General features: G+C 40.7%; 1 protein-coding gene across 1 annotated transcript in view; it reads left to right on the top strand.

The window, feature by feature from the left end:
- Positions 1 to 14,000, top strand: part of EPDR1 (ependymin related 1) — a 47,698-nt gene extending 33,698 nt beyond the window's left edge. The window contains exons 2-3 of the mRNA XM_004454250.5: positions 11,605 to 11,813; positions 12,342 to 14,000. Coding sequence (XP_004454307.2) covers positions 11,605 to 11,813; positions 12,342 to 12,538 — 406 coding nt within the window. The 3' untranslated portion in view covers positions 12,539 to 14,000. The remainder of the gene's footprint in view (positions 1 to 11,604; positions 11,814 to 12,341) is intronic.
- The last annotated feature ends 1,135 nt before the right edge of the window (positions 14,001 to 15,135 follow it).

Genomic DNA, 15,135 nt, shown 5'->3' with positions numbered 1-15,135 from the left:
AGGAGATACATATATAAAAACAAAAATAAGAGGGAAGAACCTGTAATATAAAATTTAATTTGCAAATAGTCAAGTGAATTCATGAGTTTTTTTTTCTATTTTTTTAACTTACTGAAGTATATCACTCATACAGAAACATACATAAACAATAAGTGTAGTAATAGTTGTGAACTTACAAAACAAACATATATAACATCATACAGGACTCTCATACCCCACCCTACCACCAATACCTTCATTGTTGTTAAACGTTTTTAATTAATGATTAAAGAGCATTGTAAAAATATTACTACTGACCAAAGTATTTTTCCCCCAAACCACCGTATTATTATCATCTTTATATCATTTACATATGAGCATACATAAACAGTAAGTGTATAGTAAAAGTTGTGAACTTACAAAGCAAACATGCATAACATCATACAGAGGTCCCATACATCAGCCCTCCTTCAACACCTTGCATTGTTGTGAGACGTTTGTCAAAATCTTACTACTAATTATAGTCCTTATCTTACATTTGTTGTATTTTTCCCCAAAACCACCCAATTATTATTTTTTAAATATATTTTTTATGACAGAAGTTGTGAACTTATAGAACAATTGTGCACATGTGCAGAATTCTCAAACAACACCCCTCTATCAACACACCACACTGTGGTGGAACATTTGTTACAGATGAGATAATATCATCTGATAGTTACCACGTGTATTAGTCAGCCAAGGGGTGCTGATGCAAAATACCAGAAATCTGCTGACTTTTAAAAAGGGTATTTATTTGGGGTAGGAGCTTGCAGATGCCAGGCCATAAGGCTTAAGTTACTTCCCTCAACAAAGTCTATTTTCATGTGTTGGAGCAAGATGGCTGCCGAAGTCTGTGAGGGTTCAGGCTTCCTGGGTTCCTCTCTTCCGGGGTCTTGCTTCTTCCTGGGCTTAGGGTTCCTCTCTTCCTGGGGCTTGCTTCTCTTTCCTCTGTGAGCTTACTTCCCAGGGCTCCAGTTTAAGAATTCAGCATCAAACTCCAACATCAAAACTCCAACATTAAAAAACCCTTCAACTCTGTCCTTTGCCCTGCCTTTTATCTGTGATTCCCACCCACTAAGGGTGGGGACTCAACACCCTACTTATGTGGCCCAATCAAAGCCCTAATCATAGTATAGACCAGTTTACAAACATAATCCAATATCTATTTTTGGAATTCATAACTATATCACACTGCTACACCACATCCATAGTGTACATTTGGTATATATTTTCCATAGCGTCCCATTATCAACACAGTACATCTTTGGCATAGGTGCAAGAATATTATATTATTACTGCTAGCCACAGTCCATAGGTCACTCCAGTTGCATTTTTCCCATGTGTCTCCACATTCCCACCACCCTGCAATAATGATGCAAGTTTGCTCTAGCTAGCAATGGGCACTCTTGCATCTGTACTACCAACCACAATTCTCATCCACCTCTTGGTTTACTGTGCTCTTCAGTACCTAGATTATTCTCCAGCAATCTGCCAACTGGCATTTACATAACTAGACCACCCTTTTCAGTCACATCCCCATTTATAAACTAGCTGTTATTCTGTGTTACCATCCACTCTATACATTTCCAAACTTTTACAGTAAAGCTAATTAAAACTTCTACATACATTAAACATTAGGAGCCCCTCTCAGTCCTCTTATCTCCTTTAAGAATCCACCACCTACCACCAGGTCTTAAAGATATTTTCCTACAATTTCTTCTAGAAGCTTTATTGTTCTTGCTTTTATTTAAAGGTTTTTGATCAATTTTGAGTTAATTTTTGGATAAGGTGTGATACAGGGATCCTCTTTCCTTCTTTTGGCTATGGATATCCAGTTCTTTCAGTACCATTTGTTGAATGGACTGTTCTGACTGAGCTGTGTGGGTTTAATGGGCTAGTCAAAAATCACTTGACCATACATGTAAGGGTCTGTTTCTGAACCATCACTTTGGTTCCATTGGTCTATTGTGTCTGTCTTTATTATAGTACCATGGTGTTTTTATCGCTAAGCTAGATAATATCATTTAAAGTCTGGAGATGAGAGTTTGCTTTTCCTTTTTAAGATGTTTCTAGCTATTCAGGACCCCTTACCCATCCAAATAAATTTGATAACCATGTTTTCAATTTTTAAAAAAATGCTGGTGGAATTTTTAATGAGATTGCATTGAATGTGTATATCAATTTTAGTAGAATTGACATCTTAATGATATTTAGTCTTCCAATCATGAGCATGGAATGTTCTTCTAGTTATTTTGGCCTTTTTAAAATTTCTTTTAACATTGAGTTGCAGTTTTCTGAATACAAGGGCTTTATATCATTGGTTAAGTTTATTCCTGATTATTTGAGTTTTATCTGTCATATTTTATTTTCACCACTTTTTTTATACTTTCGGTTACTTTTATTGATATAATCTTCACTTCTAGACTCTCTTCCAGGCCCCTCTCTCTTGTCTTTTCTTTTCAGGCTCTAGCACACCTTTTAGCATTTCCTGAAAATCTGGTCTCTTGGATAGAAATTCTCTCAGTTTCTGTTTATCGGTGTATATTCTAAACTTTCCCTCATTTCTGAAAGACAATCTTGCTAGATATAAGATTCTTGGCTGGAAGTTTTTCTCTTGTACTATCTTAAGTATATCAGACCACTGTCTTCTTGCCTCCATGGTTTCTGATGAGAAATCAGCACTTAATCTTATTGGGTATTCCTTTTATGCTATGCATTGCTTTTCTCTTGCTGTCCTCAAAATTCTGTCTTTGGCATTTGACATTCTGACTAGTATGTGTCTCAGAGTTGGTCTATTTGGACTTTTTAGGATTGGAGTATGTTGTGCTTCTTGGACATGGATATCTATGTCCTTCAATTGGGCTGGGCAATTTTCTACTATTATTTCTTCAAATATTCCTTCTGCCTTTTTTCCCTTCTCTTCTCCTTCTGGGACACCCATGACATGTATATTTGCACGTCTTTTGCTGTCTTTAAGTTCCCTGAGACCTTGCTCAATTTTTTCCATTCTTTTCTTTATCTGTTCTTTCGTATGTTCACTTTCAGAGGCCATTTCTTCAAGCTCACCAGTCCTTTCTTCTGCCTCCTCAACCTGCTATTACATGATTCCAGTGTTTTTAAAATTTCATTTATTGTGCCTTTCATTCCCATAAGATCCACTATTTTTCTATGTATGCTTTCAAATTCTTCTTTGTCTCAAATTTACTAATTGTTGGCCAACTGTTTCTTCCTCCCCTGTTTTTGGGCAATGGAGCTTCAAATTCCAGCCACGGAATAGCTCCTGGGATACCTTGTGCTGCCAAAGTAGGATAATCACCGGCCTCCTTGGTTTGTCCAGTAATTTCCTGGAGAGACTGGCACAAATAACCCTAGTTTCCTCCCTGCTGGAGGTGGGACTGGGAGCTAGGCTAGAGCTGCAATCTGACCTGTATGGAAAGAAGCTGGTCCCCACCAGCACTGTGATTTTTCTGTCCTCCCCACTTCCCCTTGTACCAGGTACAGAGTTAAGACAGCAGCTTCTGGCCTCTTTCTGACTTATACAGGTTCAAACTTTAGCTGTTCTTAGGATTATACTTTAGCATGCTGAACTTTACTTCAGTAGGTGAAGTTGGTGCCCAGTCATCTCTTCCTCCCCCTTTTTTGGGAGGTGGAGCTTTCAATTACAGCGGCAGAAGAGCTTCTGGGATGGCTTCTGCCTCCAGTGGAGGATGGGCACTAGCCTCCATGATGTGGAGCACTCTACTTATGAATCTTCTCTGCAGATGAGCCTTCTCCTCCTTCCATTCCTTCAAGGATGTTGCAAGATGTTCTTTAGGTCTCCTAGAGCCCCCAAGCAGGTGTTTCAGCTACCTCCTGATAGTGCTGGGTGTTTACTAACTGCCCTGTAGCAGGAGTTGACTCTAGGAGCTACCTACTCTGTTGCCATCTCGCTGGTTGTCCCTCTATGTCCCAAATTCATGATTTTTAAAAAATACAGGAACCTCTGTCACTGAAAGTTTTCCAAAGCAGTGGCTTCTCAATGACAATGTGCACATCTAAAGATCATATCTTGATTTTCTCAGTTCTGTTTCTCCATTAATTATAACCAGGGCTCCTTAAAGAAATGTCTGATTTCAGATCTGGAGTGGGAAAGTAGAAGTTAAGCCTGGGATATCTTCTTGTTCCAGAAAACCAGGAACAACTCAAAGATAAATGGGGTCATGTCAGATCCACAGATAGCAGCTAGAAGTTTCTTCTACTGACTGAATTTGGGACAATTAGAACATCAGGAAGAATAATGACTTCAAATTATTGCAATACATTGAATAAACAAAAAACCCATGAGTTTAGAGTGATATTCCAGGGAAGAGAGAGAATTCATTTTCTGTACCACTGGAGGTAACCATTATATCAAATCCTTACATTAAAAATCAATAAGGAGAAATTATTAAGCATTTAGCATGTTTTTTTATTAGGAACTGTAGTTCATCCCAGTTGAATAAAGAAATCTCTTTTTTACCAAAGATTGACACTTGAAAAATGAAGAAGGAATAACAACATGAAAGTGACCAATCTCCAACCCCAGTGAAATACTGTTTCAGAAAATGGTTTTACCTAAACCCATTAGGTGACATTTATTGGGGAACAGGATATTCCCACCATCACATAGAATCACCCACAACTTGCTTGCTAATTGCAAAGGAAAGCACCTGTATAGCAAGACATCTTAAATACCATATAACAGTGATCTAAATTAACTTAAATAGATATTTCTCTAAAGAAGTACAATAAGCACATGAAAAGATTTTCAACATCATTAGCCAATAGGGAAATGCAAATCAAAACCACATTAAGACAATAATTAATACCTCTTAGGATGGCTGTTACCAAAAATATAACGAGTGTTGATGAAGATGTGGAGAAATAGAAACCTCATGCATTGCTGACGGGAATGTAAAGTGGTGCAGCCACTGTGGAAAACAGTTTGGAGGTTCCTCAAAAAGTTATGCATAATGGAAGAAATTATATCACTGATGTGTAGTCAGTGGCCAATGGAGGTTCTGAGGGCAGGCAAAAAGAAAAACAGTGTAATACGGGTGCATTTTTGGGACTTGGGAATTGTCCTGAATGACATTGCAATGACAGACACAGGCCATTATAAATCTTGCCATAACCTACAGAATTGGGTGGGATAAAGTGTAAACTACAATGTAAACTTTAATCCACACTTAGTGGCAATGCTTCAAAATGTATTCATCAATTGCAATGAATGTACCTCACTAATGAAGGGTGTTGTTAATGTGGGGAAAATGTGGGAGGTGTGGGAAGTGGGGCATATGGAATCCCCTATATTTTTTTATGTGACATTTGTATAATCTAAGTATCTTTAAAAAAATTTGTAAAAATTATAAAAAAAAGTTATGCATAGAATTACCATGTAACCATGCAATTACACTGTTAAGTATACGTGCACAGGAATTGAGAGCGGACTCAAACAGTACAGTACATCAGTATTCATAGCAGCGTTATTCACAATAGACAAGAGATGGAAACAACCCAAGTGTCCATCAGCAGATGAATGAATAGATAAAATGTGGTATATACATATAATGGATCATTGTGTGGCTGCAGAAAGGAATGAAGTTCTGATATATACAACAACATAGATGAACCTTGAAAATATTATGCTAAGTGAAATAAGTCAGACAGAAATGGCCAGGAATTGTGTGATTCCACTTATATGAAATATCTACAATAAACAAATTCATAGAGGCAAAAAATAGATTAGAAGTTGCCAGAAGCTCAGGGCAGGGAGAAGGGGGAGATATTGCTTAATGGATATAGAGTGTGTTTACTTTGATGACAAAATTTTGGTAATGGATGGTGGAGATGGTGGCACATTGTGAGTATAATTAATGCCTTTGAATTATACACTTGAAATTGGCTAGAATGGCAAACTTTATGCTACATATATATTACAACAAGGCAATTTTTTACAAAAAAGTATTTAAGCAAAGAATAAAAGTTTTTTAAAAATTGTTGTTACAGAAAAAAAATACAGAGCCAATTTTTAAACTTGTCAATAAATTCAATAAATGGGCAATTTGAAAGGAAAATCTGTCTTTGTTTTAGGAAATATTTAGGAAGTAGATAAAGCAAATATGGTAAAATATAAATACTTGTTGAATGTATATGGTAGGTGACATAGGTGATCATTGTACTCTCCTTTCTACTCTTTTACATGCTTAAAAATTTTGTAAAAAGTTAAGAAAAAATATATATAGATCTGTTGTTTTTTTCTTAAAAGATATTGCGGACAATTTCAGTTAATTGAAATTCATTTGAAAATGCAGATTAGAAAACACATACAAGATATTCACTTTTTGTAAAATGTGCATAGTACACTTATTTTAAAATTTAAAATGTATATATGCATAAAGAGATGTCTAGAAGAAGACTATGTGCTTAGAGACTGTTTCAGTTTCCTTGGCCGCTCAAGCAAATACTATGCAATGGTTTGGCTTAAATAAAGGAACTTAATGGCTCACAGTTTTGTGGTTAGGAAAAATGTCCAAATCACGGCATCATCATGGTGATGCTTTCTTCCCAAAGACTGTGGTGTTCTGAAGCTGGCTGCAGGAATCCTTGATCCTTAGCTTGTCACATGGCCAGGCACATGGCAGCATCTCCTGGTCTCTCCCTTCTCTCCTGGGTGCCTGTGATGTTCAGTTTCTGGCTGCTGCTTCTATGTCTTTCTCTCTCTGTCTGAGTTTCATTATTTTTAAAAGGACTTCAGTAACAGGTTTAAGACCCATCCTGACAGAGGCTGGCCACATCTTAACTGAAATAACCTCATGACAAGTCATCCTTGCAATGGGTTCACACCTACAGGAATGGGTTAAGTTTAAGAACAGGTTTTTTTCTGGGGTACCTTCAGCTCCAAACTGCCACACACACACACACACACACACACACACACACACAGTTGTTATTTCTGGAAGTTAGAGTTTCTGGGCAAGTTTTATTACCTTTTCCATTTCCGTATTGTTTGAAATTTTTTTTACATTAAACACGGTTTATCTTTACAAAAACAATAAGCCTGTTCTCAAAAGCAATAAAACTTTTGTAGGTTTCCAGTGTTTTAGGGAAAAAAAAAGGGATGGTAGAGCCTAATTTTTCAGAAAACAGATTTTTCAGCAACAATAGAAATTGCCATCACAGCCTGAGAATTTTGCTGACAGCAAGAAAAATCCTCTTTCCCACATGGTGAGAGGTAAAATGGGCCCAGGGCTCCCTCCCAACTTTGTAGTTGCCATGGAAAGAGCTTGGTCTTGGAACCCCTTGGCTGAGGGCTGGGGGGAGGGGGGGAGAGGGGCGGGGTGGAGGGGGTGGGGCCTGGCCTTGCTCAAGCCTCTGGCCCAGGTGGGGCCCTAGACCTTTGGGGGAAGTCTCGCCTGCCCCATCCTGGAAATGGCTTTGGTTGGTCTGACCAGCCAAGGCCCAAGTTTACATGCCTTTGCCTTTATTGTCCCAATGCTGGCCTCCTCACCTTGCTTGACCTTGACCATATCCCTAGTGCTGTGCTTTGTGATTCCCGTCCTCTTAACTATCTCCGCCTCAGAGCCAGGCTTTGCTCTTGCCTCCTGGGATCCAGTTTCTATTTAAGTCCCTCAGGTCTTTTGGTCCAGGGGTTATTACCCACACAGCATCTCGGGGCTGATTACTCATTTCAACCTTGGCTGATCTCTGCATTTTGATCTTCTGGCCATATCAGGCACCAGGTCCAGTATCCTATTTATACTGGAGAACCTTAAATCTTAAGTTCATATGTTCATATAAATCATACCAGCCACAACAACATCATTAAAATCTTCTTTGCCAAAATTTCTCATGGGGCAGGACTAGCATTTATACCCAATGGGATTTTGAAAAAGAAAGAATTATACTGGTCTGTTTTGTTTCCCATTAAATTATTATTTTAGTTTTATGACAAGCACAGTCAACATAACCTCGATATCAGATTATGCTCTTTTTCCAAAATCAAATATTTCAAAAACACAGAAAAGTTCAGAGAATACCATCACAAACACCTGCATTCAGACCAGCCAGATATAACAACTGTTATCGTTTCATAATGATTGTTTCAAGTCTAGCATTCTCATTTTGAAATTAAATTGTAATTTCTGTATAAGGGCAGAGCTGGCCTTGGGAAAACAGTGAAGGTGATGTTACTGGATTCCCTCTAGTTTCTTGGCTATGTTACATAAATGAATTTAAGAACATGCCAGTCTAATTAGGCCAGTATTTTATTAAGGAAATGAGAGAAGCGAATCGACATGGGAGAAAATAACAGATTATCAGTCCCAGGTAGGTTGGTCCAGACAGAGAGAGAGAGCAATTCAGTGTGTGCTTGCCTTTTAAATCATTAATTATTCCTACCCCTTGCTAATGTTCAGGGCAAGGGGGTCTCAGTTGTTCTCTGTCTTGATTGATTACTCCACTTGTCAATTCCCCTGGGGTGGGGGGGTGGGAGATGGAACCCACCCTTAAGCCCCTTCAGAATATCCAGGGTTTTTCCTTGATCCCACATGAAATCCCATTCTAAATGGAGGATTCTCCTGGGATTCTTCCAGCAGCCTTCTTGTGGGTTTTTTACCCCTGGTGGGGGGGGAGCGGTTCCAAGCAGGATTCCGTGACTCTATGTTTCATGGATGTGGTTTTCTGCTAAGTCCCAGATTCGTCTTCTCCTTCCCTAAACTAGCCTGCTTCAGTGGCAGAATTCATTTCTTGCTGTCATCCATCCATTCCACAGCAGGTGAGTGAGCAGGCACCTCTGTGACCCTTCGTTCTACAAAATGCCAGGGTCCTGCTTCTGTGATCCTGTGGATTTTGGACAGAGGGGCTTGTTCTCAGAGGAGGATCCCTTCCACCTCCCCACATGGAAGCATATTCTCCAGGACACAGTCATTGCAGTTTGAGAAGTCCAGAACCAGAGTATCAGCAAAAGCTAGGGATGACTTTTGAGCCTAGTACCTAGAACTTGGGAAAACACTGTACGGTGATGATGATGATGATGGTGAGGAGGAGAGCGATGAAGATGGATATTCCTGGGGATATACACTATAGGTCTATCAAGAGTGACCCACTGTCATTGAAAGCATCTCAGATCAGGATCTGTGTATGGAAAAAGAGTCCCATTTTTTTCAATAGATTGTGCTCTAAAAGTTGACGTTAATGTTTCTGTATTCCTTTGACAAATGTTTAGACTGACATATAAAGGCTTTAACTCGGTGTGAAAAACTGACCATCCAATTCCAAATTCCTTCAAAGGGCTTAGAGTTTTATGTGCACCCCCCCCTCCATGCATATTTCAAGAGGTTGACTTCATTTTTTGAACAATATCTCATAAAATGCACAAGTTTTCTTTCTACATATACTCCAGCCTATAAAGATAGGTGCTTGACCCCCTCTTGATATAGATGTGGAGTGGACACGACCATTCTAAGGTCCACAGGATGGAGGAATAGGGTATGGATTAGAGTGGACTTACTGATATTCTATTCATGAACTATTGTGATTAGTAATCGAAGAAAATGTGGCATTGGTGTGGGGAAAATGGCCATGGTGGCTGCTGGGGGTAGGGAGTGGGAGGAAGAGATGTGATGTGGGGGCGTTTTTGGGACTTGGAGTTGTCCTGGGTGGTGCTGCAGGGACAGTTACCGGACATTGTGTATCCTCCCATGGCCCACTGGGTGGACTGTGGGAGAATGTGGGCTATGATGTGGACCATTGACCATAAGGTGCAGTGGTGCTCAGAGATGTATTCACCAAATGCAATGAATGTCTCATGATGATGGAGGAGGTTGTTGTTATGGGGGGAGGAGTGAGGTGAGGAGGGTGGGGAGTATATGGGGACCTCATATTTTTTGAATGTAACATTTTAAAAAAGTAAAGACAAAAAAAAAAAGGTGCTTGGTTTTATCCGTGTAAGTAATTTCAAACCTTTTCTAGAGTAAGCAGAATATAGCTAAATAAATAAACTGAGGTCATGTTTATATTCCCATACTTGCTTGTGGAATCCCGAAACATGATACTAATAGCAGTACTATTTTAACCACATAGACAGTTATCATTTGTAACATTTTTTTTTCTGAAGAAAATAATGTTGAATTCAGCTCAGCCTTAGGATGGCAGAAACTACTTCCATCATCAAGGTCCTATAGCAGGAGTGAGTCTCACATCCCCATCTTATTGACTCATGAAAAGCCATCTCTAGGCTCTTCTGCCTTCAGGTGTTACAAATTTCTCCTTTTGTGTTAAGGCTGCAATACCCACTCCATTGGACCAGCAGCAGTGGTTGAGTTTTGAATGAGCAGTCGAACTCAGGAGACCACAATGGGCTTCCCCAGCACCAAGATCTGTGAGCTGCTATTCCAAGTTAGCAACCCCTGCTGTGGGCTGCTATTCCAAGTTAGCAACCCCTGCTGTGGGCTGCTATTCTAAGTTAGCAACCTATGAGGAACGGGCGGGCTTCCACGGCTCGGCGGTGAGCCCCTAGGCCAGCGCGTAGGCCTAGGTTCTCCAGGCGTGGGGGACGCGCGGTAAAAACCACGGAGACAGCCTGTGAGAATGAGCTAGTCTACTTTATTGCGGAAACACACTTGATTATATAAGGTCGGGTCAAGGGAGGGGTAGGAATTGGGGCGGGTAAACTACGGGGCGGTAGTGGATAGGCAGAACTGTGCAGGCAGCTATGAAGTAGGCGGTGATTAAGAAAGGGGGCAGATTATGAGTTGGCTAAGTGGACGGGACTGGCGGGAAGGATAGCAACGGCTGGAAAAGGGAGATAACAAAGGCTAGGAGGAGGGGTGAAGGGAGGCAGCAACAAAGATCATTTAGCTTTAATTAAAAGACAGGACCAGCAACACCACAGCCTGCCTGGCCTTGGGAAAGCAAAGGCCTATATGGAAACTCCCGGCATCTCCTTCTCAATCCACACATAGGGCAGGTGCATGGTCACGGGGCTGAGGGTATGTAGTCGACAACTTGTGGAAGCTGTGAGCTCCGGGGTCCATCCAGCCTTTGTCCTGCTTGTCGCAACCACCTCAGAGTTAGTGAGGAGCACCCATCCTCAGTGGCAGCTGCCTCACACCAAAACCCTTTAGTCATGACCAGCAGTCAAGACAAGGAGATGTAGTCCTCAGTGGAGTTCTCGTGTATCCTGGATTCAGCTTACCCCTATGTGGTCCAATGGCTTAGTCCATAAAGAGAATGCAACCCAAGGTCAAAGCCTCCTTTGCCCCCGAAGCTAATTGAAGGTCACCACCTTACTGTTCACCAAGGGCCTATCTTCGTCGTCCTTTTTGTGTCCTAAGCACCAATCTGACATGTAATAAGAACTTGATAAGTATTTATTCAGTGAATATTAGCTTTTGACCTCTAAAGTTTGATTATTACAGATTTATGATGTCCAGTTACTAGTCTGTAAAGGACTACCTAGCAAACAAAACTATTTTTCTACTTTAAAAATTATTGATATCAAAGATATTTGGCCTTTCTAAAGGCCTATAGTCATACGTTATTTTCATTTCATTTGTCTTTCAGATTATTTGAATATATTTTACTCTATAAGGAAGGAGTGATGTTCCAGATTGAACAAGCCACCAAGGAGTGCTCAAAAATTACCCTGACAGATCCCTGGGATCCTCTTGATATTCCCCAGAACTCCACCTTTGAAGATCAATACTCCATAGGGGGGCCCCAGGAGCAGATCACCGTTCAGGAGTGGTCCGACCGAAAATCAGCAAGAACCTGTAAGGTTATGTCTTTTGGGGTTAAAAAATTTTTTTCAAGCTTTGTATCTCAGGAAGCACTTTGGGGGGAGGGGGGTTTTTTAACTCCTTTAGTGAAGGTGGGGGTTAGGGAAATTTGTCAACTTAATTAATTAAACCCACATATAGTCCCCATGTGTGCTACGCTGATTGCATAACTCTAGGATCATAGCATCATATTTGAAACACCTCAGCCTTCCAGTGTCACTTTGGCTTTTATGGACTTAGTCTTGGTTTTGACATTTTGCAATGATTCCCAAGTGACATGGAAGGCATTTTTCTATGGCACCAATTTAAATAGGGTGCCTACTTATCTTTCCCCACATGACTACTTAAAGTTGCAATGATCAAATCTACTCCCATTATTCCAGGTGGCAGCCCAGCCTACTTTGTACATAGAGATGAAAATATTCTCTGCTCTAATGCAAAGTGCTAGCCCAAAACTGTTTAAAAATACAGGCATTTTGCCTGTCTTTTCTATTAAAAGGTCAACTTTCCTTCCTCTTCCAGATGAAACCTGGATTGGCATTTATACAGTCAAGGATTGTTACCCGGTCCAGGAAACCTTCACCAAAAACTACAGTGTGATATTGTCCACCCGATTTTTTGACATACAGCTGGGGATCAAGGACCCCTCCGTGTTTACTCCTCCGAGCACGTGCCAGATGGCCCGGCTGGAGAAGATGAGCGAGGACTGTGCCTTGTAAACTTGGGACCGCAGAAATGAGAGCAATGACTCCAGAACCGGGGAGCCCAGCTGGAACCTGACTTGAAATTTGAGGAGTTGTGAGTCTTCATTGGAGATAGATATAATTTTAGGAAGATAAGCATGGATGCGTGGGGTCTTTTTGTATGTGTGATTTTTGACTACTCAAGCTGTGTTTACAAAATGAAATTGAATGAGAGTAATATGAGCTGAAGAGATGGCTACTGTGGACACTAGATAATTAAGACGCCCAGCTGAGTTCTGATTCTTATGCATGTCCAAGTAGATACTAAAAGAAGTGGCGTACAAAGGATGAGGGGCCAATAGGAGAAGTTTGCATTGTCTGGGCAGAGTATTTTATTACTGACATTGTGGACAATTGCTGGCGCATGGTGATAATAAAAGCAGAGTGATTTTGGTCAGTTTTATTATTCATTTTTATGTTCTTTACAGATAACTAACCCTTTATTGCCTGCCTCAGCGTTGTGGACTGCTCCCACTGAGCCCTACCTCTGAGATTCCGTTGGCCACTAGCAAAATGATCCCTTAAAATTCCTTCCAGCCTTAAGATCTTTATGGCATGACCTAGTGGTTATAAAGATTTAGGGGGGAAATGAAAGGCTAAACTGTGAAGTATTTATTCTTCCTGAGAGACATTTTGATCAAGAGGGTGTAGAAAATCTTATTTACAAGACTATCTACAAAAATATCTACTCCTGGGTAAGCATGAGCCATGTCTGCTTTCTTTTTTCTATGCAAAGTATTGAATTATCTGCATCAAATACTTGTCAACAGATCTAGAAAGATGGGCAATATTTTAAAAATAGCCCTGAAATGGAAGTCAGGAGACTATTGTCTCCTAAATCCAGGACTACAATGCCCTCGTACTCTAACTCCTTGGATCAACTAAGTGCACTATTTCCCTCACCTCAGCCTTTTCTGGGGACACTGTTCTGTGACCTCCTTATCTGACTTCTGCTCCTCCTTCCCTGCTCAGTTCACACATGAACTGCCCTGACAGTTGCCCCCAAGCCTGAATTAGGTGCACCTTGCACTTTGAGCATGCTTTTCTCACAATACTTACTCTAATATCCCGCCTCCTAGACACTGGCATCCACTATCCTGGCCATGAGCTCCTCGACTACGGGTACCATGTTCTGATTACTTCTCTATCCCCAGCACTAAGCAAGTGCCTGGCACATGGTCAGTGCCCTAAGCATTGTAGAGTGAAGAATGCTAGCTTCTCTGGTCTTTAAATGGGGTGGTTGGGTTGGCTGACCTTTAGGGAAACTTCTAGTAATTAAACTGATGATTCTAGATCCTTTTCCTATTGTGTTACATCTGGCCATCTGTCTTCTTTAGTTACCAGGAGAAATGTGTGATGATTATATTATGCTGAAAACAATCTGTATTACTCACAGTTTATCTATGTTATTTCAATAAAAATGTCACTGCATTTCAAAGTGGTCTTTGATATATTTGCTTTTCAAATAAATACGGATTGTCTTGGTTATAAGGAAGTAAAAACTCCTATCTGATAATCAAATAAAGTGATTCATGTACTCAAAACCAAATTCATTCTCTTCTCTCGAAAGCCCACTCTCTTCTCACCTTCCCTTAAGTCTGGTGGCCTGGATTGGAAGCCTCAGAATCTTTCTTGACCTTTTTGTCTCCATTAGTTCTCACAGGCAATCAGTATTTTGAGCCCCATCAAAATTGTTCTTAAAGCTGCTACCTCTTCTCCATTGGCTCAACCACTACCGACAGCCAGCCTTTTCAGATCTCTGGCCTTTGCAAGATCTTTATAACATGTGTCCTTGGCCTGTTTTTTCCTTCTGGAATCTATTATCTGTCTATTCATTCAGCCAGTCAGTCATAAACTAATTATGGAGCACCTGTCATCTCCAGTGCCCATGCAGGTTGCCGGGGTCACAGAGCAGGAGCAAAGCCTGGTCCAGGTGGGCATTTGAAAGGCACAGTTGGGCAAGAAATTCACATCTGTGCCCTGGTGGTCCAGCCTGACAAAGCCCTGCCAACACCTTGATTTCAGAGCTCTGTCCTCCAGAGCTAGAATAAGTTTCTGTCCTTTTAAACCAACAAGCTTATGGCAATTTGTTACAGCAGCTTCAGGACACTAAAGTGCAGGACACTTTGCTGTAGTTAAACCACTTCCCAGAAATGGAAAAAACGTCTCCCTTCCTGAAGGATTTTACTTCTGGTGGAGACCCCAACACAGATCTGATGGTGCCCTAGTGCTGTGGTTCTCCACGGCCTGAAAATAGGGCAGAGCCTCCATAGCGTGGTGATCAGTGTCTTTTATAACCAGGCCCCCAACTCTTTCCTTCTTTACCACCTGGCTCCATACTCTCTTTTCCTAACTGCCACAAGAGTATGAGAAGTGAGGCCAGGATTACTTCTGGGAGAGGACTATTCAATAGGGAAGGGGGTTGTATCCATTAAGTTGACTGGTTCCATGTCTCACTTCTCTGCAGACATGGCCTTACCAATCACAGGCAAGACTTAGGGTTGGTGCCATTTTACAGATACCCTGCCTCATGTCTCTGACTTTGTGCTATATTGGAACTACTTACTGCCACC

Source organism: Dasypus novemcinctus, chromosome 5 (assembly GCF_030445035.2).
Source record: "Dasypus novemcinctus isolate mDasNov1 chromosome 5, mDasNov1.1.hap2, whole genome shotgun sequence".
NCBI lineage: Eukaryota > Metazoa > Chordata > Mammalia > Cingulata > Dasypodidae > Dasypus > Dasypus novemcinctus.
This window is presented reverse-complemented; position numbering and strand designations above follow the sequence as displayed.